The 25,848-nt window shown below is 45.3% G+C and overlaps 2 protein-coding genes and 1 long non-coding RNA gene across 6 annotated transcripts in view; 2 read left to right on the forward strand and 1 right to left on the reverse strand.

The window, feature by feature from the left end:
* The window catches only part of FOXK2 (forkhead box K2), a gene marked incomplete at its 5' end in the record, with an annotated part of 78,610 nt that extends 74,398 nt beyond the window's left edge, over positions 1-4,212 (forward strand). Inside the window, one exon of the mRNA XM_046676352.1 lies at positions 1,036-4,212. Within this exon, the coding sequence (XP_046532308.1) occupies positions 1,036-1,232 (197 nt within the window). The remainder of the gene's footprint in view (positions 1-1,035) is intronic.
* Positions 4,213-7,354: 3,142 nt separating this feature from the next.
* LOC124246696 (uncharacterized) lies at positions 7,355-20,814 on the forward strand. 2 transcript variants are annotated; one of them, XR_006890554.1, is made up of 3 exons: positions 7,355-7,856; positions 15,984-16,219; positions 17,541-20,814. It is a non-coding gene; the product is annotated as an uncharacterized LOC124246696 (long non-coding RNA). The 2 variants fall into 2 exon arrangements; XR_006890553.1 differs by lacking the exon at positions 7,355-7,856 and having other exon boundaries at positions 15,288-16,219.
* Positions 20,815-22,782: 1,968 nt separating this feature from the next.
* WDR45B (WD repeat domain 45B) overlaps positions 22,783-25,848 on the reverse strand; it is a 21,481-nt gene continuing 18,415 nt past the window's right edge. For all 3 annotated transcript variants that reach the window (XM_046675133.1, XM_046675136.1, XM_046675134.1), the window contains 3 exons: positions 25,204-25,305; positions 24,604-24,725; positions 22,783-24,226 (listed from right to left, as the gene is read on the reverse strand). In XM_046675133.1, the coding sequence (XP_046531089.1) occupies positions 24,120-24,226; positions 24,604-24,725; positions 25,204-25,305 (331 nt within the window). In that variant the 3' untranslated portion in view covers positions 22,783-24,119. The remainder of the gene's footprint in view (positions 24,227-24,603; positions 24,726-25,203; positions 25,306-25,848) is intronic.

Raw genomic sequence — 25,848 nt, forward strand, 5'->3', positions numbered from 1 at the left:
TGCTGTTCCAGGCTTCTTTTGTGCACGTACATCTTTCTCTGTGGGTAAGACTCCCATCAGGCCATCTCTTGCCTTGGTCCTAAACCTCCCTCAGGGCACGAGGGAATGGGATGGGAGCGCACAGTCTCCCTGGATAGGATGCAGCTTCTCCAGGTCATGTGGGCGGCTCATGTAGCATGCTGTGCCTCCTAGGACCCCTCTCCTTGAGCCTGTGTGGAGTGGCTCCAGGCCTCCTCTCCAGCCTACTCCTGCCTTCTCACTTTGAGGAAGTGGCACTATCTTGATGTAGTCTGACCCTTCTTTTGTTCATCTCCTGGAATTTGCCTGGTTGTGCAGAGCATGGGACAGGTGAAGGTGGGAGTGGTAGAGGCCCTTGTGCCCAGCTGGTAAAGTCCCACGTAAGCCCACGAGGAGGGAGGGTCCCTCCATGATGAAGACCTGAGAGAGGAAGGGTTTGGCAGGGGAGATGGGGCCAAAGAGAAGCCAGGAAGCCAGCCCAGGGGCTCGTGGGCACATATCTGCTTGTAAACTCCATAGAGAGAAACAGGCGCAGACAAGCTCTTGTTGCAGTTCGTGGTTAGCCCGAGCCGTGTGCCCTGCTCCCCTCCTCTTGTGTGAGGTGATCCGAGAGCATCAGCATGGAAGTCAGGGGTGAGGAGCCACTGCGTGGGGGAGAACGCTGGTGGCAGCCCCTTTGCCTCATCAGTAAAGCCGTCGGCTGTCTATGCCCCCTTTCCCTGACCCTGACCCTGACCCCAGTTTCCACTGGGGTTCTGTCAAGATAGCACAACATTTGAACTAAGAAAAAAGATGCCAACTGTTAATCAAAACACCCAGTGATCACACAGTTAACTTGCTGCAAGGTGTCTTGTCTCCAGGGGCCCAATCCAGGCCCTGGTGCCCTTGGCCACTGTAGGCCATGCAGGGTCACACAGAGAAGCTGGCCCTCTGGGCAGAGCGTGGAGCCAGTGGGGGCCTGACAGGGGACGAGGGTTCACCCTGGAGTCTGGGGTCTGACTCACTGTCTCTCTGCAGCAGCGGCAAGTCCCCTGCACATGCTGGCGACACACGCGTCGGCGTCGGCCTCTCTGCCCACAAAGCGCCAGAATGGTGACCAGTCAGAGCAGCCGGAGCTGAAGCGAGTCAAGACTGAGGATGGCGAAAGCATTGTCATTGCCCTGAGTGTGGACACACCGCCGGCAGCCGTGAGGGAGAAGGGCATCCAGAACTAGTGACCAGGAGAGCTTGTCTTACCTTAATATCAACTCTGTGGTGCCAAAAGGAGACACTGCCTCTCACCGAGGCTCAGAGCGCATTCTCGGTGGGCAGAGGGCCCTGCGGTTGGACTTCACCTCAGCACTGAAAACACAAAACCCAGGCGGCCTTAAAACTCCTTAATTTAAAGACAGAAATCAGACCCAAACAGAACACATGCAACAAAACCTGGTTCTGGCAGTGTCTCCCCACCTGCGCTCAGCTTTTAACTCCGAGTAAAGACTCACGGTCCTTGAGTGAGGACGGCACCTGGTGCGAAGCGGATCTGCCGGGACGGGGCCCCCACGAGGGGATGGGGCAGGAGCCCCCGCCGCCCTCAGAGGACCCGAGGGGCTGGCACTGGTAGATGAGACAGTATTTTGTTGTTCACATGTGGAATTAGAATATTTTGAGGTGTACTTTCTTTCTTTACAAAATAATGGGGTCTTTGACATTTCAGATCACTCCATTTCTACTCTGGAAATTTTGGAATCACACAGGACCGTTGGTGTGATTTCATTTGGGGAAAAGAAACAACGTAGTTTTGTTTGTTTTTGTTGTTTGTTTTCAGCCTATGGAATGATTTACTTTTGTCTGTCCTGTTAAAGTTCAGATGGAGCTACTTGGTGACATGCGCATTGTCCCTGTTAGAGCAGGTGCCAGATGAATTTAATCCACCTCCATTTCAGTGTGACGGACGGTGACAGACAGATACCCGCGGGCTGCACAGAAGCACGATGGAAAGGTCTCCGGACTCCTGCTGGCCTCGCGGCTTGTGGAGCTGCACTTAACTGGTTCTCTTTCTTGCTCCTTTTTGTTGTTTGTTCTTTGTGTTGACTCTAAGTAAAGCAAGTCTCCCGACAGAACTACGACTCTTTCGTCTGGAAAAAGATTCAGTCTTTTATCACACACCCTTTCAAACCAATGTCACAGGTCTCTGGGGCACGTCTGTTGTTTTAGGTGCCCTCACCAGCTCTCGGCATCGCCCGACCAGCTGTCTACACTGCGTTTGCCCCACTGATGGTGAGAGCAGCTGCTGGGGTGGAGCAGAAGCTGCGTGTTAACACAAGGGGCTCGGAAGCAAGTGCCCTCTGTTAAGCATTGGAACCATCCAGGTCGTTTTCCGATTTGTAATAGGAAATTCCCTTCACCCTTTCAGAACTGAATCCCATACTAAGGCTGACTTCTCGCCTACAAAACATAAAAGCGAGAGGAAAGGAAACAAAGGTGAGACAAGGAGAAGCGGGAGGCCCACAGGCCTTAGCCCACGCTCCTCCAGAAGAATACCACTCACCTTCCAGAGTGTTCCAGGGGTCAGGGCTGAGCAGCCGTGCAAACAGAAAGAGGGCTTTGGCCTTATTGTGAATTTTTAAATGTCATCATCATAACGTTATTTATTTAAATGTAGTTATTTTGGTATTTAATTTTTTTTAAGAGAGGGAAAAAAACCTGTATTTTCCTGGTGGAATGAAACAGCTCAGAATGGTATATTTAGGCAATTTTAAAACATTTATTATTTACCTAAAGACCAAATATGATAAATCTGTTCTAAGTATTGTGTGTCAATCCACAGTATGGAGCTGTCACAATGTTATTGCAGATAATGCATATTAAAAATTATGAAATTACTGCACACTAGCTGGATTTATAACTCAGCCATTTAAAAAATAAAAATGAAACCATCATGTGAATGAGACCATTTGTGTGACAGTAGCAAAATCTAGGTCGCAGACTGAAGCACGGATGGATCAGAGCACTTCAGGGCAGCAATCTCCATCTTCCAGGCACTTTACGGATACCTTGGAATGTATATTTTTATTTGTCTTTTTACTCAAAAGGTTTGCAGTTTGCAAATAATTCAGATTGTGCTGTGTCCTGTGTGGGGGGTCAGGTCACTCCGCTGAGTGGTGCGGACCTGTTGGTCATGACTGCCGCGAGCCCCTGCCCATGAGCTCTAGGTAGGTGAATGGACCAGACAACCCCAGTGGGAACGCGCTGTGCATCCTCCTGGAGACATGTCCACACAGCAGGGAACCTTGACCATCCAGAGACTCGAGGAGATGCTCCCACGTAAGCCCAGTCCATCGGTTCATTACTTCTGAGCCTGAAACTTAGACTTTATGGGTCTGGAGGGATTTCTGCTGGGATGATAGAGAAGAAAAATACCCAGTTCTCAAATTTTAAAGAGGAGGAAAGAATAGTTTTTTGCTGTCAGCAGCTGGAGTGTGCCTTTTTCACAGGTGAGGGTGTCTCTTTCCTTTTCCCTTCTCACTGCCTTATTCAGTTGGCGCATTCATTGGCACATAGAAATTTAAGAATATCAAGGAGATGGCAGGAAAAAACCATGGATTAGCAAGCTATCACTTTTTTAAGTTTTTTCAATTCAGCTGTGAATTCCCAAAGGCGCTCCACACACCAGGAGTCACTGAGCTCGTGTCCCTGCCTCCTGCCTGATGCCTGGTGCTACGTCAGCAGGCGTGTTGCCCTGGACCCCCTCCCAGCAGTCCACTGGCAGCTCCCAAGTGTCTTCTTCCAAGGAGTCTCTGCTTTGACCTTCGCCAAACTTCTGAGCACCCCGAGGGACTAGAAACTTCATTTCAGCAGCTTTGCCCTGAAGCAAACAAAAATACAAAAGGTAAACTCACATACGACCCACGTGACATGGTGCATTCCAAGGTGTCTGTGCATGGTTTGGGGATGACCCTCCTCTCGCATCAGTAGCTCCTTCGATACGCCCCTCGCTAGAACAACAGAGCAGACGGCAGTCACAGAAGGGGTGGGGCGGGGCCAGGACTTGGGATTTCTATGCTATGTGACACAAGGTGATAAGTGACAATCTTCAAGTCCTAACCTCCACTATTCTAGAAAGTATAGTGGTGATTTGTGTGCAACAATTTGAAATTTTAAAAGTACCAAGACCTGAAATTCAATAAAATATTTTTATTAATTTTAATTGAATACAGAGTATCATTGTCATTTTGATAAATGTAAGCAGGCATTTCTTTTTTGCTCTTTTATCGTGTGCTCTTTTCTGAGCACGCCAAAGGCCTGGAGCACAGAGTGGATGTACGAAGAGGCTGCCGTCATGACAGCAGAGTAGGTTCCACCACTGGAAAGGATGGGGTTGCAGGCGGTGGTAACAAAGTCTTGCTGATTTTTATCTCTGACACTGGAGTTTCAATACTTACTTTGAGGTTGTGGTTGTCACTACCATTTCTTCTGCAGACTTGCCCCTCAACCTAAGAATCAAGATCATTGCAGACAACTTGAGACACATCCTCCTGTGAGACGGAAATCTTGTCTGAAGAGGCACGTGGCTGCTCAAGTTCCCACCCTGCAGCGCTGCTCGTCCAGCCGCGAAAGTCTGGTCTGGACTGCTGAAGTCCTGAGGCTGCTAAAGCATTTAGTGCTCCCCCGGGGAGTAAAGGGAAGGAGGAGGACTGAAAACAATGGCCAAGGCCCTTTGGGGAGCTCAATGAAGCTACGATTTAGTGTTCACAGACAAAGGGCTCCCATGGAGTGTTTTGTTCCCTGCCCTGACGCCTCACTTAAAACAGTTCTCATTGGCGTAAAAGAACTGCTCATCGCGCACTGAGACCATTTCATGCCTGTGTTTCCAGATCTGTTGTCCATGTTGTATGAATAGATGCTTTAAGATGTGTTAGGTCTTAACTCCCCCGTTCTGTCTCAGGAAGAGCTACTCAGGTAATTCATTCTGTTCACCTTGTTGAATTTAAACCGAGTCCGAGAGTTGACAGCTAACCTAGAGAATAACCTACCTTTATCCAAAAAGAGAGATGTTGAGGGAAGGAGGCCTTCAGATCCAGGAGACAATTCAGCAGCTCTGGAAAGAGGTTTTTATACAGCAAAAGCCTTGTTAACTATTGTAGGGAGGCCCACATTTAGGGCCACATTTCCTCTGTAACAAGCACATGGGGGCATATTGTGAACCTATGTGGTCATGCTGTAGTAAGTTCAGGCCTAAACGGAGGGAGGTGAGGGAACTCATGGTGTATACTGACTTAGATTGCAGCCCTGCACACGCTGTAGATGTTGTCGAATACTGCGCTGGATCGACACACCTGTTGCTCCCCCTCTGTGTGTACGTCTACAGCAATACAAAATTAGATTTGAACATGGGTCTCAGGTGACTTCTGATGAGATGACTAAACCTGTGGGCATAAATCTCCTGATCTTAGAAGTGTCCTTCAGAGGTCCCAGTGGCGTGTCTCAGTGGTTACAGCTAACAACCATCAACAGAATGAATAAAGCAGCCATCTCAGTCCTCTGAAAGACAGACAGCAGGCAGATTGGGGCAGGGGAATAAAAACTGGAAGAACAAATGGTGATGTTCTCCTGGGGCTTTTTTCCTTTTTGTATCTCCTGGCATAGACTCTAGGACAACCTCAGTATCAGAACCGTGCATTAGGAAGACCATCAGGAGAGCCAAGAGAAGAGAGCCTCTCCCCTCTCACCGTGGCCAGAGCACTGGGAAGGGGCCGTGTGAGACCGAGACAGTGGGGGAAGTCGTGAAGCTGCACACCTGTGCGCAGCAGCCCTGGGGAAACTGAGGCCTTGGAGCAAGCCCTTTACTCTGAGAAGAGGAATTGGGACATGGGGCATCTTCAGTCCAAAGAGGGGGAGGGGGGCTGGGGAGGATCCCTGTCACTTCTTCTGTTTTTCTCTCACCGCTTTGGCCCCAAGCTAGACCTGGTCACAGGGAGTGTGCAACACTTCAGGGAGGCAAGAACCTGAGCTTTGCAGCCAAAGGACCAGGAAAAGTGCCTGGGAAACAGAAAGTGTGAGAGAAATCATGGCAAAGAGGAAGTTAGGGGAAGAGCCCCTAGAGCCATAGATGGCATCCTGGGTTCACCCTGAGCTGCAGTACGTGCCTGGAACTGATCTGAGGAAGCAGAGACCTTACTAACTGAACTACCATATAGATTGGGCCCAGGAGTACACACAGGTGTAGACCCAACCAGCACTGCACAGGCTGGGAGAGTCACGGACATGAGAGCCACAGCCAGAGGGCAGGTCTGCACTGCAGTCTGAACCCAGCCAGATTATTTCTTTGCTAAAACAAATTCTATAGGGGATTTTTTTTTTTTAAGATTTGATTCTTCTTTTTTCTCCTAAAGCCTTTCAGTACATAGTTGTGTATTTTTAGTTGTGGGTCCTTCTAGTTGTGGGATGTGGGGTGCCGCCTCAGCATGGCCTGACAAGCGGTGCCGTGTCCGCACCCAGGACTTGAATCAGCAAAACCCCGGGCCGCCAAAGCAGAGCATACGCGCAAACTTAACCACTTGGCCACAGGGCCAGCCCCCTATAGGGGATTTTAATAGGCCTCAGTGTCATAATATGCAAAATGTCCAGAATACAATACAGAATTACTCTCAACAAAGGGCCAGGGAAATCTCTAAAGAGAAAAGAAAATTAACATGCCAACTTTAATATGTTAGCATAATCAGAAAAACATTAGAGCTTTTTATAGCTCTAATTATTACAGCTGTACTCCATGAAGGGCAGATGCTCTTGAACTACAAGTTACAGAATTTAAAAATAACTGAAATGAGAGCTGGCCCCACAGCTGAGTGGTTAAGTTTGTGCACTCCACTTCAGCGGCCTGGGGTTCGTGGGTTCAGATCTTGGACATGGACCTACACACCGCTCATCAGGCCACGCTGTGGTGGTGTCCCACATAGAAGAACTAGAATGACCTATAACTAGGATATACAGCTGTGTACTGGGGCTCTGGGGAGGAAAAAAATGAGAAATTTAGTGGATGGACAGAAAAATGTTTGGAAACAGAAACAAACTAAGCCTCAGGGACTAGTGGGACAGTATAAAAACCTCTAACGAATGTGTTAATGGATTCCCAGCAAAAGAAGAAAGACGTTGTAAAAAACCCTTTTTTTAAGAAATAACGGTTGAGGGGCCGGCCCCGTGGCCGAGTGGTTAAGTTTGCACGCTCTGCTTCGATGGCCCAGGGTTTTGCCTGTTTGGATCCTGGGCATGGACATGGCACTGCTCATCAAGCCATGCTGAGGTGGCGTCCCACATGCCACAACTGGAAGGACCCACAACTAAAAATACACAACTATGTACCAGGGGGCTTTGGGGAGAAAGGGAAAAAAAAAAAAAAAAAGAATGGTTGAAAATGTCCCAAATCTGGCAATAGATATAAATTTAAAGACTGATAAAGTTCAATAAACCCCAAATAGGACAACCTCAAAGAAAACCTTATCAAGACACACCATTGACTGCTGAAACTAAAGATTTTTTATCTTGAAAGCAGCCAAAGAAAAGTGACTCATATATAAAGTAACAATTTGAATAACTACCAATTTATCATCAGAAACCACAGAGCCCATTTGACTGGAAAGTTCTAAAGGCTGAAAGTAACTCAGTCTAGAATCCTATACCCATTAAAACTATCAGAAATGCAGATGAAATAAAAGTATTCTTAGGTGAAGGGAAACAGAATTCTTAACCAGTGGAGCTGCTCAGAAAGAAATGCGAAAGGAGGTTCTCCAGGTGGAAGGTGGATAATAGCCGAGAGGATCTCAGAACTGCAGGCATGAAGAAAGAGATCAGCAGAAATGGTAAATATCTGGGCAAATAGAATAAACTAATTCTTCCTCAAGTTCTTTAAAATGTGCCTGACTTTTAAATGTAAAAATTATAACGTTGTCTTCAGGGCTTTCAGTGTTTGTAAATGTAGTATATGTTGACCAAATTACAGTATGAGGGAGGGAGGCAAAGGTGTGTACGGTCTCTACATTTCACTTGAAGTGGTAAAACTAATTCTGAAGTAGCCTGGAAAGTGAGCTTTGTGTATTGTAACCACTAGTAGTAATTATTGTCATCACTAATAATAATACCTAACAAAGATAAAGAAAAAGCCAATAGAAAAAAATTAAAATGGAATGCTAAAACATTTTCAAATAATACAAAAGAGGGCAGGGAACAGAAAAACCAAAGAGGGACAAAGGAAACAAGCAAAAAATAATATGGTAGAATCATATCAATAATTACATTAGATGTAAATTGTCTAAACACACCAAGTAAAAGAGATTGTCAGATTAGATTTAAAAATTTTGACCCAATTTACTTTCAGTGGTATGCCTGGGTTAGAAGTAAAAGGATTCGAACACATCCAAAGAAAGTGGGAGCGGCTGTATCAACGTCAAATAAAGTGGACTGCAGAGTAAGCAACATTACCAAACCTAAAGGAGAAAATTGCACAATGATGCAGCCTCAACCCACCAAGAACAGGACAGTCCTAACAACAGAGTCCCAAAATAAATGAAGCAGGACTTTAGTTTCAGGTTCCACATTAAGGAGCTTGGAAGTCACCACTCTGTCCTAACCAGTGAACAGCTGAACAGCCTGAAAAGTCAACTCCTCTTTGGATCTGTAGGAGTGGTAAGGACACTGCGTGAACGGCTGCCCCAGGATGGGAGAGTCAGACAGGCGGAGGCAGGAGTGGAGACCATCACAGGACCAGTGCCGGGCCAGGAAAGCCTGAGCAGTGATTGAGGAACTGCTGGGGGCCAATTCAGTTAAACACTCCAGGGGGACCCAGTTCTAGGGGTTCCCCACAGTTTTGTGAGTTTTCCTCACAGGAGCTCAACCTGGTTCTCACAGGAAATACTGGAGAAAAAGCAGAGGATGGGAAGGAACCATCTTGAAATAGGCCAGAGTCCTGCGTTCTGAACGAGGTCGGCCCTCTGGGAAAACTGGGTCACCAGAGCCCAACTGACCGGGGAAGGGAAACAGCCCGCCTAACCATCTTCTCCCACCTGACGGGCGAGGACAAAACTGAGACCCGTGGGAAGCTCACAGTCCAGAGGCACAGGCTCACTAAAAGAGACTGATCATCAACGTACAGTGCTTCCCCTCCCCACACCTTGCCACCACATCACTAGAGTCCTGTTTACTGCAGTTCTTTCACCCACTACATCATGTCCGGTTGTCAAGAAAAATTACAAGGCATAACTAAAAGGAAAAAAACAATTTGAAGAGAGAGCAAGCATCAGAACTAGAAATGGCAGGGAGGTTGGAGTTACCAGATTGGGAATTTAAAACAACTATGATTAATATGCTAAGGGCTCTAATGGATAAAGTAGACAGCATGCAACAACAGATGGGCAGTGGAAACAGAGAGTTGGAAATCCTAAGACCGACCCAAAGACATGGTAATGATTAAAAAAAAAAACCCACTGTAATAGAAATGAAGAATGTCTTTGATGGACTTATTAATAGTGGACACAGCTGAGTAAAGAATCTCGGTGCTTCTGGATGTATCCATAGAAACCTCCAGAAGTGGAAAGAGAACAAAAGTGAAAAAAACAGCAGAATATGCAAGGCCTGTGGGACTACACAGGTGTAATATGCATGTAATGGGAAGACCAGAAGGAAAAGAAAGAAAGGAACAGAAGAAATATTTGAAACAATAATGACTGAGAATTTCTCCAAATTAATGTCAGAAACCAAGCCACAGATCCAGGAAGCTCAGAGAACACCAAGCAGAATAAATGCCAAAAAAACCACTATACCTAGGCATATAATTTTCAAACAAAAATCAAGGACAAGAAATAGAAAACAGTAACAAATGTAGATATTAATCCAACTATATTAGTAGTCACTTTGAACCTCATTGGTTTAAATGTATCAATTAAAAAACAGATTATCAGAATAGATAAAACAAGCCCCAACTACATGTTGTCTACAAGAAACCCACTTTAAATATAAAGACATTTATAAATTAAAAGTAAACGGATGGTGAAAAAGATCATGCTAACACAATCAAAGGAAAGCAGAGCAGACTTCCAAGCACAGGTCATCTGGATAAAGAAGGGCATTGCATAATGATACAGAGATCAGTTCTCTAAGAAGACGTAACAGAATAAATGAAGCAAAACCAATAGAACTAAAGGAAGAAACAGATCAATCCACATTATATTTAGATATTGTTCTCTAGGTAAAAACACGTAGAAAGTCAGCAAGGATACAAAGTCACTGAGCAACACTATCAACCAACTTGACCAATTCAGTTGTCATTAACAGAGCACTCTATCCAACAGCAGAATACACATTCATGTCAAGTGCACATGGAGCATTCACCAGTGTAGACCAAATCCTAGGTCATAAAACAAACCTTACAAGCTTGAAAGAATTAAAATCATACATAGTATGTTCTCTGATAATTAGGGAATTAAATTAGAAATTAATAACATTTTTTAAATTCTTAAATGTTTGGAAATTATACATATTTTGAAATAACCCATCGTGCAGAAAGTTTCAAGGGGAATTAGAAAATAATTATAACAGAATGAAAATGAAAATACATCAAATTTGTGAAATACAGCTGAAATAGTATTTATAGGGAATTTTATAGCACTAGATGCTTCTATTAGAAGACCTAAAATCAATCATCTAAGTTTCTGCCTTAAACTAGAAGAATAAACTAAACTCATAGCAAATTGTCAATAAAATAGGAAAAAGAAATACAATTGAGGGGAAAAATTAAAGCTGATTCTTTGGGGAAAAAAATCAACAAATTAGCCAGAATGACCAAGGAAAGAGAAAGGACACAAGTGACCACTATCAGGAATGAAAGCCAGGATGTCATGACAAGTTCTGTTGTTCTGTTCGCCTTTTCACTCCGTTAGGGAGGGATTCCAGCCCTATATGTATGGGGAAGGCTACACACAACACTGACACTGGACTGATGAGATGGACAGTGGTTTATTAGTCACATACACACGTGGCCTGAGGGAGGAGGACACTTCAGGCCAAACAGGGCCACATGGGGCTGCACTTGGGAACAGAGTGACCCCTGGGGGCTGTAGGGAGCAGGCTTTGTAGTATCAAGAGTTGGGGGCCCCTTGTTCCCACGGGAGAATGTGATTGGCTTGTTTGAATAATTCCATGGGCTGGCAAGGAACTGCACCATCTTCTCAGGGATGAGCAGGACCTGCACCTGCTCTGTTTGATAAGGAGGGCTGTTTGGCTGGGGGACTTTGTCATGGGAGTAGAATGGTCGGGGGTGGTGGTGCTTGAAGTTAGGCCATTCCAGGCCTTCCCAACTGAACCAAATGTCAAGGCAGCACATAATATTGAACCTTAATTTCAGGCCTTTTACCACACCCATACCCATTAAAAGGATAATAAAGGAATCCTATGAAAAACTCTATGCTCATAAATTTGACAACTTAGATTAAATAGGCTAATTGCTTGAAATACACAAACTACCAAAATTTACTAAAGAAGAAACAGATAACCCGAATAGGCTTGTTTATTAAAAGAAATTGAATTTGTAATTCAAAACCGTGCAACATAGAAAACTTAGGGAGTGATGTCATGGAAGATGGCAGAGTAGGAAGCTCCAGGAATGGGTCCCCCCCACCAAATCAACTAGTGAGCTTGCAAGAACTGTCTTAATAAACCATTTTGGAACTGTGGAATCTACTCAAACATTTGCAACATCCAGGGAAGTGCTTGATAAAGAAAGGCTGGTAAATGTCAGTGAATTTTGGCATTTCATGTAGCAGCTACCATCTGCCATCATTCAGTCCTGTGTCAGGCAGCCAAGGTGGACAAGAGGGACTTTTTCCTCCAAAAGTTCAATCACTACAGTTGAAGCAGCTTCCCTGGCAGCGTGAGTCGAGGAGATGTAAAAAGGCAGAATTGACTGGATCCAGGAATTTAAGGAAATCTCTGACAAAACATTAACTGAACACAAACTAAAGGAACAGATTTCAGTGACCACACATAACAAGAAATAGAGTCTCTGCAAAAAACAGTTAGGAAAAGTGGCTAAAGAAAAGAACAACTACAGCCTTCATCAAGCAAAAACAGCAGTCCTTGGGAAGAGGGGAGAATCTGATGTCCAGACTTAACCATGCTGCAATATTCAAATATCTAGTTGTCAACAAAAAATTACAAAACATAGAAAGGAACAGGAAACTGAGCCATTCACAAGAAAAAAAATTGATGGAAATCAATTGTTTCCATCTGAGGAAGCTCAAAATTTGGACTTACTAGACAAAGGCTTTAAATTAATTGTCTTAAATATGCTCAAAGAGCTGATGGAAACCATGGACAAAGAACTAAAAATTCATAATGTTGTATGAACAAATTGGGAAATCAAAAAAGAGAAATTATAAAAAAGGAACCAAATAGAAATTCTGGAGCGGAAAAGTACAAAAGCTGAAATAAATTCACTATAGGGGTTCAACGGCAAATTTGAACAGGCGTCAGAAAGAATCAGTGAACTTGAAGATAGGCTAATTGAAATAACCCAAGCTAATCAGTGGAAAGAAAGAAAGAAATGGAAAAAAGTGAACAGAACCTAAGGGACCTTGGGACACCATCCACCATACCAACGTACGTACTATGAGAATCCCAGAAGAGAGAAAGGGGGAGAAAAAAATATTTGAAGAAATCGTTGAAAACTCTCCAAGTTTGATGAACACATGAATCTACACACCCAAGAAGCTCAGCAAAATTCAAGCAGGAAAAACTCAGAGCCACAGTTTACGTCATACTGATTGGTTAAAGACAAAGCTTTTCCTCTAAGATCAAGAACAAGGCAAGAACACCTGCCTTCACTACTAATATTCAACATTCTACTGGAAGTCCTAGCCAGAGCAATTAACCAAGAAAAAGAAAGAAAAGGCATCTAACTTGGAAAGGAAGAAATAAAGCTATCTTTATTTGCAGATGACATGATTGTATAGACAGAAAAGCCCACAGAATCCACACACAAAAAAACCCTACTGGAGCTAAGCAACAAATTCAGCAGGGTTGCAGAGTACAAGATGAAGAGAAAACTCAGTCGTATTTCTATACACCAGCAATGAGCATTCCAAAAGGAAATTAAAACAATTCCTGGGGGCCAGCCCCGTGGCCTAGTGGTTGAGTTTGGCACACTCTGCTTTGGTGGCCAGGGTTCAGTTCCCAGGCACGGACCTGCACCGCTCCTGAGCAACCATGCTGTGGTGACAACCCACATACAAAATGGAGGAGGATTGGCATGGATGTTGGCTCAGGGTGAATCTTCCTCAGGCAAAAAGAGGAAGATTGGCAACAGATGTTAGCTCAGGGCCAATCTCCCTCGGGGAAAAAAAATCCATTTATCAGAGCATCCAAAAAAATAAAATCCCTGGGAACAAATTTAACCAAGGAGGTAAAATATTTGTAGATTCAAACCTGCAAACCACGGGGCCGCCCTGTGGCTGGGTGGTTAAGTTCGCACACTCCGCTTCGGCAGCCCAGGGTTCGTGGGTTTGGATCCTGGGCGTGGACATGGTACTGCTCATCAGGCCATGCTGAGGTGGTGTCGCACATGCCACAACCAGAGGCACTCACAACTAGAATATACAACTATGTACTGGGGGGCTTTGGGGAGCAGGAAACAAAAAGAAGATTGGCAACAGTTGTTAGCTCAGGTGCCAATCTTTAAAAAAAAAATAAAAGAAAAAAATTTTTTAATAAAAGAATAAAAAGGAATGAAGTTCTGACATGTGCTACAACTTGGGTGAACTTTGAAATGTTATGCAAAGTGAAAGAAGCCAGACACAGAAGGTTGCATAGTGTATAGTTAGTTTTACATGATTTATCTAGAGTGGGCAAATCCACAGGGACAGAAAGCACATCAGTGGTTACCAGGAGATGTGAGGACATGGGAAATGGAGAGTGATTTCTTAATAGGCATGAGGTGGGTCGTTCATTTTTTTTTTTCCTGAGCAAGATTCACCCTGACATAACATCTGTCGGCAATCTTCCTCTTTTTGTATGTACGTGAGCCGCCACTACAGCATGGCCACTGACGGACCAGCAGTGTAGGTCTGCGCCCAGGAACTGAACCAGGGCTGCTGAAGTGGAGCACACTGAACTGAACCACCAGGCCACCAGGCCCGGCCCAGAGGTATCTTTTTGGAGGAAGAAGTTTTGAAACTAGAGAAAGGTCTTAGCTGCCCAACATTGTGAATACACTAAGTGCCACTAACTTGTCCACTTTACAATGATTGATTGATTGTATGTGAGGTGAACGTCACCTCAATAAAATACACTTAAGTCCAGATATCACTAGCAAATTCTACCAAACGTGGCAGAAAAACACATCTTCAGGGGTTCAGAAGAGCACTGACGTTGTGAGGATGCTGAGCAACTGAGATTCTCATACTGTGACACGCCAGGGGCACACCCGCTGCTGCTGTCCCAGTAGACATGCAGAACAGCACAGCACGCTGGCACCCTCTGGCAGTTTGCATAAAGTTAAATCCTACGACTCAGAAATCTCACTCTTGATAATTTATCCAAAAAGAAATGAAAACTTATGTTCACCCAGAAACCTCTATCTGAACGTTTATAGCGTTATGTATAAGGGCCCAAGTCTGGAAACACTCCAGTGTCCGTCAGCACTGAAGCACTGAAGGGTGAACAAACGGTGACTCAGTGGCAGGCTGCCTGGAACTCGAGGGGTGAGCCATGATACAACAACAGATGCATGTCACAGGCACTGTGCCGAGTGACAGAAGCCAGACTCAAAGGCTGCACACTCGACCTTATGGGTTGAAATCCTAATACTGGTACCTGTGCATTCGGCCTTATTTGGAAATAGGGTCTTTGCAAATGTGATCAAGTTAAAATGAGGTCCTTAGGCGGCTCTAAGCCAATGATGGGTGTCCTTATAAGAGGAGGAGAAAAGACAAACACGTACAGAGGGAAGACAGCTGTGTGACAACGGAGGTTGGCATGACCCACCCCCAAGCCAAGGACTGCCAGTGGCTGGAAGAGGGGCTGGACAGACTCTCCCTCAGAGTGTCCAGAAGGAACCAACCCTGCCGACACCTTGAGATGCAGACTTGCAGCCTCCAAAGCCATGAAAGAATAACTGTCTGTGGTTTAAGCCACCCATTCAGGTAATTTGCTACACCAGCCCTAGGAAACTCACACACTCTGAGGTCTCACTTATGACATTCTGAAAGAGAACTCTAGAGAATGAATCAGTGGTCACCAGGATCTGGGCGGGTCGTGGGTGAGCCAGAACCAGGGAATTGTGTGGAACGATGGGCTGTCCACATCCTGATTGTGGCGGTAGCGGCACAACTCCATGCATCTGTCGAAAATCACAACACTGTGCACATCCCCAAAAAGGGAGTGCGTGTGAATTTTAAAACAAATCTTAAAGCTAACATTATCCCTTTTGCCATGAGTTACTGTTGGTGAACAGGACTGGGCCCTTAGGTGTGTGTCCTGGTGGCCTGAGCATCTTACCCCTGAGCATGGGGCTGGTGGTTCACTTGGCTTGGGTAGTTCTGAAAATAAAACACACGCAGAGTGTGTTTCCCATGCCAGGCAGCCAGTGCTGGCTCGTCCTGGCACCCTTCTCTCCTTAGAGACCCAATGGTTAAAACAGAGGGCAGTTTTTAACCTTGTGGATGAAACTTGAAAAGAGGATGCTAAGAGAAAGAAGCCAGACACTAAAGGTCACATATGTATGATTTCATTTATATGAAATGTCCAAAACAGGCAAATCCCCAAGACAGAAAGGATGTTGGAGTTTGCCAGGGCTGGGGGAGGGGTGAGTGGGCAGTGACCACTGTGGGCACGGGGTTTCTGTTTTGGGGGGATGAAAACATTCTGGAACTAGACAGAGTTAACAGTTGCATAACATTGTGAACATACTTAATGCCATGAATTGTGCTCTTTTAAAACAGTCAATTTTCCGTGTGTCCTACCACAATTAAAAAAAGAGTTTCATCTGGAAGGTGAGCTCAACACCGACAGACTGCCCCGGCGCGGCCACAGGGAGAAGTTCGTGAGGCTCTCAGACTGGAGCGGGCGAGCTGCTGCTTCAGTGGCTTCCTCTGCCAAGGAGAGTGGAGCTTAACCCTTGCTCCCTTGAGGCTCCCTGGACTCTGGCTGGGGATGGGAGACGCACATATGCCCCCAGGTGATGTGCAGGTTCCATGTCCACAGACAAGCTCTGCAATCCACTCTCGGCCCAAGCAGAACATGTCCTCCCTCCCCTCAGGTGGGGGAGTCTGCCGGGCCACCTTAGCTCCTCCCCTGAACACCAGGCAGACTGGGCAGACGCTGCGTGTGATCCAGTCAGGCACATCAAGTCCATGGAACAATCGGGAGAAACGACCACTGCAGGGTGTTTCCATCTCGGCTGTCTAGACCTCGTCACATTCACAGCCAAAAGCTCCTTGAAGCAGAATTTTACATACTACAACTCTGGAAGAACCTTGTTCTGTGGATACCAAGGACAACATTATAGTCCAACCCTAGCATAGTTTCATTTTCTTTGGAGTGTCTCCATTCCCCAGTGGAAAAAAAAAAAAAAAACTGGGCACGGGAACTTCCCCAGAGCAGATTCAGGAAGATGCCCTATCTCTTCTTGATGGTGATCTTGAACCACGGGTTTCCCATCTCCTGGGGGGTGATGGAAGTAGTCTCTGGGAGGCAACAAGGGCTGTGGGTGGCCTAGGCCCCCAGGTGCTAACAGTTTCTCACTGCTCCCTTGGGGACCATCTTTGGAAAGCTTTGAATAGTGTCCTCTGGGACACATGCACTGACCTTCAAGACAGCAGAATGTTTAATACAAAGTAGTGATTTTTTTTTTTTAAGATTTTATTTTTCCTTTTTCTCCCAAAGCCCCCTGGTAGACAGTTGTGTATTTTTAGTTGTGGGTCCTTCTAGTTGTGGGATGTGGGATGCCACCTCAACATTGCTTGACAAGCAGTGCCACATCTGCGCCCAGGATAAGAACTGGTGACACCTTGGGCCGCCAAAGCAGAGTGCGGGAACTTAACCACTGGGCCATGGGGCCGGCCCCTAAAGCAGCGATTTTAACACAAAGATTTTTCTGGTTTCTGTTCTTTTTTGAGGAAGATTACCCCTAACCTAACATCTGCCGCCAATCCTCCTTTATTTGCTGAGGAAGACTGGCCCTGAGCTAACATCCATGCCCATCTTCCTCTACTTTATATGTGGGACGCCTGCCACAGCATGGCTTGACAAGCGGTGCCATGTCCGCACCTGGGATCCAAACTGGTGAACCCTGGGCTGCCAAAGCAGAGCACGTGATCTTAACCACTGCACCACTGGGCCGGCCCCCATGAAGTTTTTAAATGGAGTAACAGTAGACAATTCTTTCCTCAGAATTAGAAAAGTAACTTATTTTTGGTCTCAATTTTGAGAACAGAAACTTGTACATTCTTGCAAATAAATGAGTTAACCTAATTGGTGGCTCTTATTTTTGCTTACAGGCTAAGATGGCCTTGATCATCATAGGCTGACTGGTAGTGAGCTCCTGTCTGCTGAAATGGAGCGATCTTTTGGTCATGTCCAGTGGGCACTGGATGGATGGACCATTGTCGGTACAAAAGCTGACAGCTGGACACACGGACATCAAGTTCAGCCCCTCCTGTGCGTGCGGAATCAGGTAGACACGCTGTGACTCCTCTGTAGTCACGTGTCTGTTCTGAAGGTCACCAAGACACCCTCTTCTGTAGCATCCAGCCAGACCCTGCACTGTCATTATCTCCACTGAGATAATCAGTCCTCATCAGCTCACATCCCTCAGAAGATTTCAAGTCACCATCATAAAGACCCCACATAGATGACAGAACTCCATCTGGCTGGTGAGCAGGGTGAAAATCTGACAGTGCCGCCAGTATCTTGTGGGCTCAGTCAGAGCCGATGTTTGGGTGAGAACTCATGGCGTCCAAAGATGGTGGTGCTGCTCTTGGACAGAGCTATAAAAACCACATGTGCCAGGTATCACCCCAGTCCTTCAGCTCTACTTCTGCTTTTGTTAAAATCCACTCTAGGTTTACCATTCGGTGGCTGTTGCATAAAGCAAATAGTTTAAAATTAATGCCAAAACCACAAAATTACTAACCTGAAATCCACGCTACCAATAAGTGGCAAGGACATGACAAGAAAACTAAATTACAGATGAGTATCTCTTACACACACACACACATTTATAAATCCTTAAATATTAGTAGTTCAAATTCAGCAATAACTAAATACCAACTGAATAATAACAGAGGGGTAACTCACCATGACCAAAGTGGAGTTTCTCTCAGGTTTGCAAAGTTGGTTGAATCTTCACCACATTAACAGAGCAAAAGATAAACATGATCATCTCAATAGATGCAGAATGACCATTTGACAAGATTACACACCATTTCCAACGGTGTGAACCCAAGAGTGAGTGCTTCCCTGAACTGTGTGCTCTCAGTGCCTCAGGGGCCCCACTCCCATCTCGGCCCTGCCATGCACACCACAGGCGACTAAGCATGCAGTTAGAGTTCACTATGATTAAATGCTTAAAACAAAAAAAATCTAAATTCTTCAGAGAAACATAACAGAACCCATGATATCTACAAAGTACCATTTTTGCAATGTCCAGGATACAACCCCAAAGTATAAGACAGACAATGAGACAAGTTAATGTGACTCATACTCAGAATAAAAGAAAGTCAATGGAGACTTACTCTGAGAAGACCCTGATGGTAGAATTACCAAAGATTTTAATATACATACTAGAAATACACACAAGGATGTAAATATAAAAATGAATGAGCGAATGAAAAAGCTTAGCTAAGACTTAGAAACTAATTTTAGAACTGACAAATACATCTGAAATTAAAACTACATTATGTAGGCATTAAAGCAGAATGGGCACTGACAGGTCATTAATAGGGACAGTCAATGATAGATAAAAATTATCCTATTTGAAGAAAAAGCAGAAAAAATACTTTAAAAAAAAAATATATGAACAGCCTCAATGACCAGTGAGCAGGCCGATATAAAAGGTATTACATATGTGTACTAGAACCCTAAAAGGAGCAAGACAATAGCAGAAGAATTATTTGAGGAAATAATGGCTGAAATTTTCATAAATTTGATGAAAGACATAAATTTACAGATTCAAGAAGCTCAATAAGCCCCATGCATAATAAATACAAAAAGACCCCACATGTAAACATATCAGTTTTCCAAATTGTAAATTTTGTAAAATAGCTCTTATCATTTTGAAACAGAACACAGGGAGGACAAAAAGAAGATTTATAGCTTCTTTCTATATAAGTTGAATAGCTTAATGTCATTTAAAAATAAGCAAATATGAATGACAGTACATTTATGGTACTAAGATATGTTATTCACCTTAGGGTTGGGAAGAAAATATTGATTAAATCCTGATACATTTTGTCCCTTAGCACTTAAAAAACAATCATTTTTCATTTTTGAAATTTCAGTAAAATTTTGTTTTGTTATTATTCCAGGTATTTTAAAGTTCATCTGGAAGAAAAAATGCTTAAGAACGTTTAAGATCAGCAGAGCCATATACCTGGAATTTAGTTCTTCAAGCATTATTTTAAGTCAGTGGATAAATGATGCATCAATTAATAAATGGCATTACAATGGGCAACTGCATACTTTTTCATCCAAACCAGATTTTTTTTTTTTGAGGAAGATTAGCTCTGAGCTAACATCTGCTGCCAATCCTCCTCTTTTTGCTGAGGAAGACTGGCCCTGAGCTAACATCTGTGCCCATCTTCCTCTACTTTATATGTGGGACGCCTGCCACAGCATGGCTTGCCAAGCGGTGCCATGTCCGCACCTGGGATCCGAACTGGTGGACCCCGGGCTGCCGAAGCGGAACATGCACACTTAACTGCTGCACCCCTGGGCTAGCCCCTAAACCAGCACACTTTTAAGAGTGTTAAAGTGCTAGCTCAGATGAGACACCAGGACAGTGGCGTAAACCAGAACAACATGGGGCACACCAAGATCAGGGTCACCCTGTTTAAGTAATGCTTTAGTATCTGGTGCAGGAAGAAAACAAGATCCTTACTTCGTGACACGCTTCAAAATCACTCTCACTTAGAGTGAACTGTGAAAACAAACCCTTAAAATAGTACCCAACGAAAAACGCTGGTTTTAATCAAGAACCAATATCAGAAACCATAAAGAAAAAAGGTTGATAGATGAGGCTACATAAAAACTCAAGGTGTGTGTATATATATATAGCGCTAAGTAAAAATCCTCAGATTGAAATAAACACAAAGTGGAAAAAAATGACAAACGGTGATTATATAAAAAGTTCTTACAAATAAGAAAAAAGAGAAACTACACCAACAGAAAAATAGGCAAAGACATGAATAAGCAGTTTACAAAATAATTATGTATGGCCAGCAAAGGTATTCCAAAATGTCCAACCTGACGAGAAATTGGAGATCTTTTTTCTCCATCAAAGATTGTGCACAGGGCCTGGTCCTGGTGACAATGTGAGGAAACTGGTGTTGGGTGTTTAAGTTGATAGAATTGTGGCAGGGGGACCTGTCAAACAGGTACTGATTGCAATCATGCAGACCCTCTGGCCTGGGCACTCCAGATCTATGATCCAAAAGAAACAGTGGGCCAAGTGTGTAAACATGTATGCACGAGGATTTCCATTTCCAAAATGTTTATAATAGCAAAAAATACAAATAAGCATCTTTGGGCAATTAATTAAAGTACTGCCTGATACATTCATGAGTTCTGAAAAAGTTAAAAACTGGTCCCCTGTAATGCTGCTGAAAATTATGAACCTCAACCCATGAAGTCCCAAGAAGGCATGGGACTTCCCAAAAGTGGGCTCTCTCTCAAGGTGGCACTCAAGGCAATTTGCTTCCAACTTTATATTCTTCTATATGTCCTTTTCTATTTTACAATGAACATTTTGTTTTTTGATCCTAAGTATTTTCTGATCCATTCTGAGGAGCAAAATTTCAGCACGAGTTCCAAAAAGTGTTGAAATCAGTCAAATGCCTCTTGCAGACGGAACTGAAGAGGCTGGGACCAAGTCTTAGGAGATCGTCTCTGGTATCTAGAGGCTTGGTTTGGTTGCAGAAAGGAAACGCAAACATAAAAACCTTTAGTCATACAAGCTGCAGAGGTCCAGTGCGAGCTGGTGGCAAGGAGGGGAGTGGGCTCCTCGTGTTTCGGCATCACCCTACCAGCCGTGGTGAACCGAGGGCTTCTGAGAAGGGATGTGCCCTCAACAATGCCACTGAGGGGACTAAGAGACAGATGAGCCCCAGGAAGCGGGAGGGAGGCTGCAGGGTGCCAAGCGACTCTGTCCCCCCTCTGCAGACATTATTAGAGGCATTAGAGGAGTGGACGGGAAGGGCAGATGAACAGCACTGCCAAGAACCTTCCTTACCCACCTCCTGGAGAACCCAGAGGAAAGCCTGGTGAGCTGTGCTGTCTGGGGCATAACTGGATGTTTACATTGAGACTTCATGGAAAAATAAACCACTAGTGCTGTCCAACCCAGCCACCAAGCAGAGGCTTCTGGAAGCCCCTGGACAGAGACTTTTATGTCTGTGTTCCTGACCTCCATCTTCAGGGGCTGGCAGGACTCAACAAAGTGAGGAGCTGGAGAAGGCAGCAGCCCTGGCTTAGAGCAATCCCTTTTCTCTATGTAAGGCTTCAAATCAATGCTTATTAGTTTGAAAACAAAGTCTGCTGCTCGGTTCTAAATGAACCCATGGAAGGTTCGCCCGACAGCCTACTCACACCAGGGACACTGCTCACACAGACATCTTTCTGGGGTGGTAAATGGAGGTGATGAGCACAGGCCTGGGGAGGGTGGATAGTGATCTGCTGTCCATGAGCCTCCTCTGGGCATTTCCCAGATGAGACGTGGTACCTTCATTGTCCCCAGGAGGGGAAGCCCCGAGGGGACAAACGAGAGCCCTCATAGCACATCAGACGGGGCGGCTCTGCAGCTGACCCTGGAGGCTGCCTCCACTGCCACTGTAGCGCCCCTTGGTGGGGGCTCCCTCACCTGTGTTGTCACTTTACAAAGGAGGCAAGGCTATACCCCGAGGGGCGGAGTCAGGGCCTGCTCCCACACTGTGGACTCTAACAGGGTGTGCGGGAGCATTCCTGGGCTGTCCAGGATGGGTCTCTCTCAGGGCTAGTGAACAAGCCCCTGAATCTGCGCTGCGTTCCTCATCAATCCGAAGCTGTCTCTGTACTGAGACATCCACCTTCTTTATAGGCCTTTTCCCCTAGTTTAATGTATATTTGGATACACTAGAGGGATTGCATTTGGATAAAGTATAAACTAGTTATCATATAAATGTGAAGGATCGTTCCTACCCACCTACTGAAAGTTAGAGCTAAAATGTCAGATGAGTCAACACATCAACGGGGCGGCCCCAAGACCACACATGTGTCGCCCCCAAAGTGAGCCCAGGCTCGCCCCCAGGGACAGCGGGCAGAGCTTGCCTGACGGACGAAACAATGCCTGAACATTCCTCTCATCAACTCTGCTCCACAGGCAGGAATCTGAAGGCCAGGCCAACACCTACATGTGCAGCAGGGCATCCTGCCGCCCGGACAGTGCAGGCACGCAGACACATGGGGTGTTCCGAGGCCTACAGTCCAACCGCTGTGAAAACTAGGGGTTTGGCTTTGTAACATACAATTCTTTTCCCTTGACAGGTACAGAGTACAACAAAATTAGTCACTTTTATTTAAAAGAAACATTACAAATAAATGTGCAAAATTAAATTTCATGATTAAATACACATAAAAGTAACATGCATACTTTACATCGAAATCCACATACAAAGTTAGTTGATTATATGACAGTAAAAGAACTGGCAAAATGGAGAACTTGCTGCTGCAGATTTTAAATGTTTGCAACCTAAAATCAAAACCATAAAATTAAATTTCTTTAAAGGTAGTTTAAGAAAATTAAATATAAACTCAAGTAGTACTAAGAATAGAGAGCCCATAACCTATTTCAGTTACCAAATCTTAAAAACCGTGATGTGCCTTTCATTCTCGAAATGTTAGTGTGCAGCTATTCTTAGAAATGCTGGGGAGAGAAAAAGACGGAGAGACGGCAGGTGGAGCGGCAGGTGCCCGCTCCCGCCGAGAAACCAGGTGCTGCTCTGGAGGGACGGTGGATGCTTCCCTTCACATCCTTTAAGCTAAGTGACGCTTTCTTCTATGACGAGGTTTTCAAAGTTTGCGCGTTACTCTGTTCCCTACGTGTAACAGGGAAGCTTTTAACCGGAGTTTCACCAGGAGACCACAGGCGACGCCCAGAGCGCTCTGCTCACTGGGTGGCCTGGCATCAGCCTCAAATCCAACAGCTCCAACACAAAGACATGTGCACACACAACCAAACCACAGGTTTACCACAGGCACAGAGACGACCACGACACGGGGTTCACATGGGAAACACCCACCCTGTGTTCTCTAATACGCTGTCTTTTTCCTTCAGGTTCAGATGGGAGAAGGAATTCATTTCTCATTTTCTAAGGCCAGCTGCTGGTATTATTCTATTTAAATCTGGTTATAATGTAAGAACTAACATTTACAGATTTATTCATTTCCCCATTATAGACTCAGTAAAAATGATGGACTCTGCTGCCAAAAACAAATTTCAACTTATCCATCCTTTTCTTAACCCAGTCCCTAAGTTTGTATGGAGCCCTCAACTGTAGGTGCGAAGATGCGGTGGAACCACTAACGCTGGCATCACGGTTGAACTAAAGGTACCAAGCCAGCAGTCGGGCACGAGCTGCTCAGAGCCACTCAAGTGTCTGTAGTGCCCTGCTGAGTGTGCTGCTTTAGTGCTGGAAACGGGAAGCCTTGCTTAGGAAAACAGACCACCACATATGGCTTTGAGACCAAGGTCCCCTGGACAGTCCCTCCAGCCTGTTACCCACAAGGCCCAAGGGCGCCGGCACCAGCCCCAGGAAGTTGAGGGGCACACTCAGCGCTTTTGGGGGTGATCGGCCGTGGGTGTTGATTGCACTCCTGGTGAAGAGTCACAGCTTGTCGTCGGTCATTTCTAGAAACTGCGCATAGACGTCCCGGATGCATTCCCCCTTGGGGTTGAAGAGGAATTTGTAGTAGCTGCCATCTGCACAAATCGCTGGGACAGAAGGAGACCCATTTTATTCAAGTGTCTCTTCCCAAAGTTAAAAGCAAGCAGCCCTCACCGAGCTGAGCTGAGCAGCAACTCAAAGCGATTGTGGGCGGCGAGGGGCTCACACATGTGGCCAAGAGTCCCAACTAATCTGGGAGTGTTGGCAACACGAAAAAATCCTCTTTGGTCATCAGTTCAAAAACCAAATGATCTGTCCCAACGATTTCCTGGGAAACCCTGGAGGGCAGGGAGCTGATAACATCACAAATGGCTGTGCAGACCCTGAGTGGGATGCACTGCACCCCCAGGAGAGAGAGAGGAAGGGGCAGCTGGTGGGGCTGGTGTGGTGCTGAGAGACATCCTGACTTGAAAGGACCACTTACCAATGACAGCATTTGGCTCCGTTCCAAAGGCACAAATGCATGGAGAGCCTGAGGGAACCTGAAACTTGGAAAAACTCCACTTGGAACTGAAGTATTTTGGAAGGAAGCTGGCTGATGCCAAACTATGAGGACAAGGAAGAAAAGGAAGGACGTTACATTCACCTAACAAAGTTAAAAAGACACTGCTCTCTTTCATACAGTCTTAGCCTTAATGATCTAACATCTGTTTTTGCTTTTAATTTTTTTATCTCTTACATGAAAAAACTAAGTCTTTGCAAATGGCTTTATAATAAAACCAGAAACCATTAGCACCTGAAGGGGCACAGGTTTCTACTGCCACTAAGTCAGTTTTCTAAACACAGGGACAGCCACTGGAGTTCAGGACCAAGTTCTCAAACATGGAAAGGTGCCTGGATCCTCATCAGACATTTTCTAAGAGTCAACAACAGGGGAGTAAAGATGTCACTGTTGTAGCATCAAATACTCTGTACTGATTTTCAAAGAATCAAATGAACGGCTGATGAGAGAGATCCCGACTGTGACTTAATTCTGAATTTGCCCACACTGAGATGACACTCCTTTTAACTTTGGGAAACCTACCTAGACTGTTTATTCCTTTTTGGATCTTCGGCAGCAAAAATGTGCACTGTGCCATGGTCACTGGACACGCAGATGAGGGAAGCGTCCTGATTGAAGTTAATGCTGCCGAGAAAGCAGAAGCAACTCGGTTTTTGTGTGAATGCAGTAGAGCCCAGCTCCAACCACAGCAACAAGCCATGCGAGCTCACGCCTCAAACCCCGGCAGTCCCATATTCAAGACAGCAATTTTAAGAGCCACCCCCTCTTTAGACAGCCAACAGTGCTCACATGGAACCAGAGGTCTAAGGTGGACAGGACCCAGCGTTCTCAGCTGGGCCCCTCCTTGGGTGCACTGACAAGGCTGAGTGGCATGGAGAGCGACTCTGAAACCCCAGGGTCCCTGAGGCTACCCACTCAGGTGAGAAAAACGCCTCCTCCACAAGCCTGGCCCCTCGAGGCGCAGGCTACCCCTTTGGAGGTGGGCATCCCTGGTCTGGGGCAGGTACCTGCTCTGGCTGGAGAGGCCCTGAGAGCAGACAGACAGGAGAGCGTGCCGCTCACCACAGGGCCCACAGGCACATTCTCTAAATTCATACATTAATTACGTTTTTATCTCAGACCCAAATGCTGCTCAACACCTGCAAAGACCACAGATGCAACGAATGA

This window comes from Equus quagga, chromosome 11 (genome assembly GCF_021613505.1).
Source record: "Equus quagga isolate Etosha38 chromosome 11, UCLA_HA_Equagga_1.0, whole genome shotgun sequence".
Taxonomy (NCBI): Eukaryota; Metazoa; Chordata; class Mammalia; order Perissodactyla; family Equidae; genus Equus; species Equus quagga.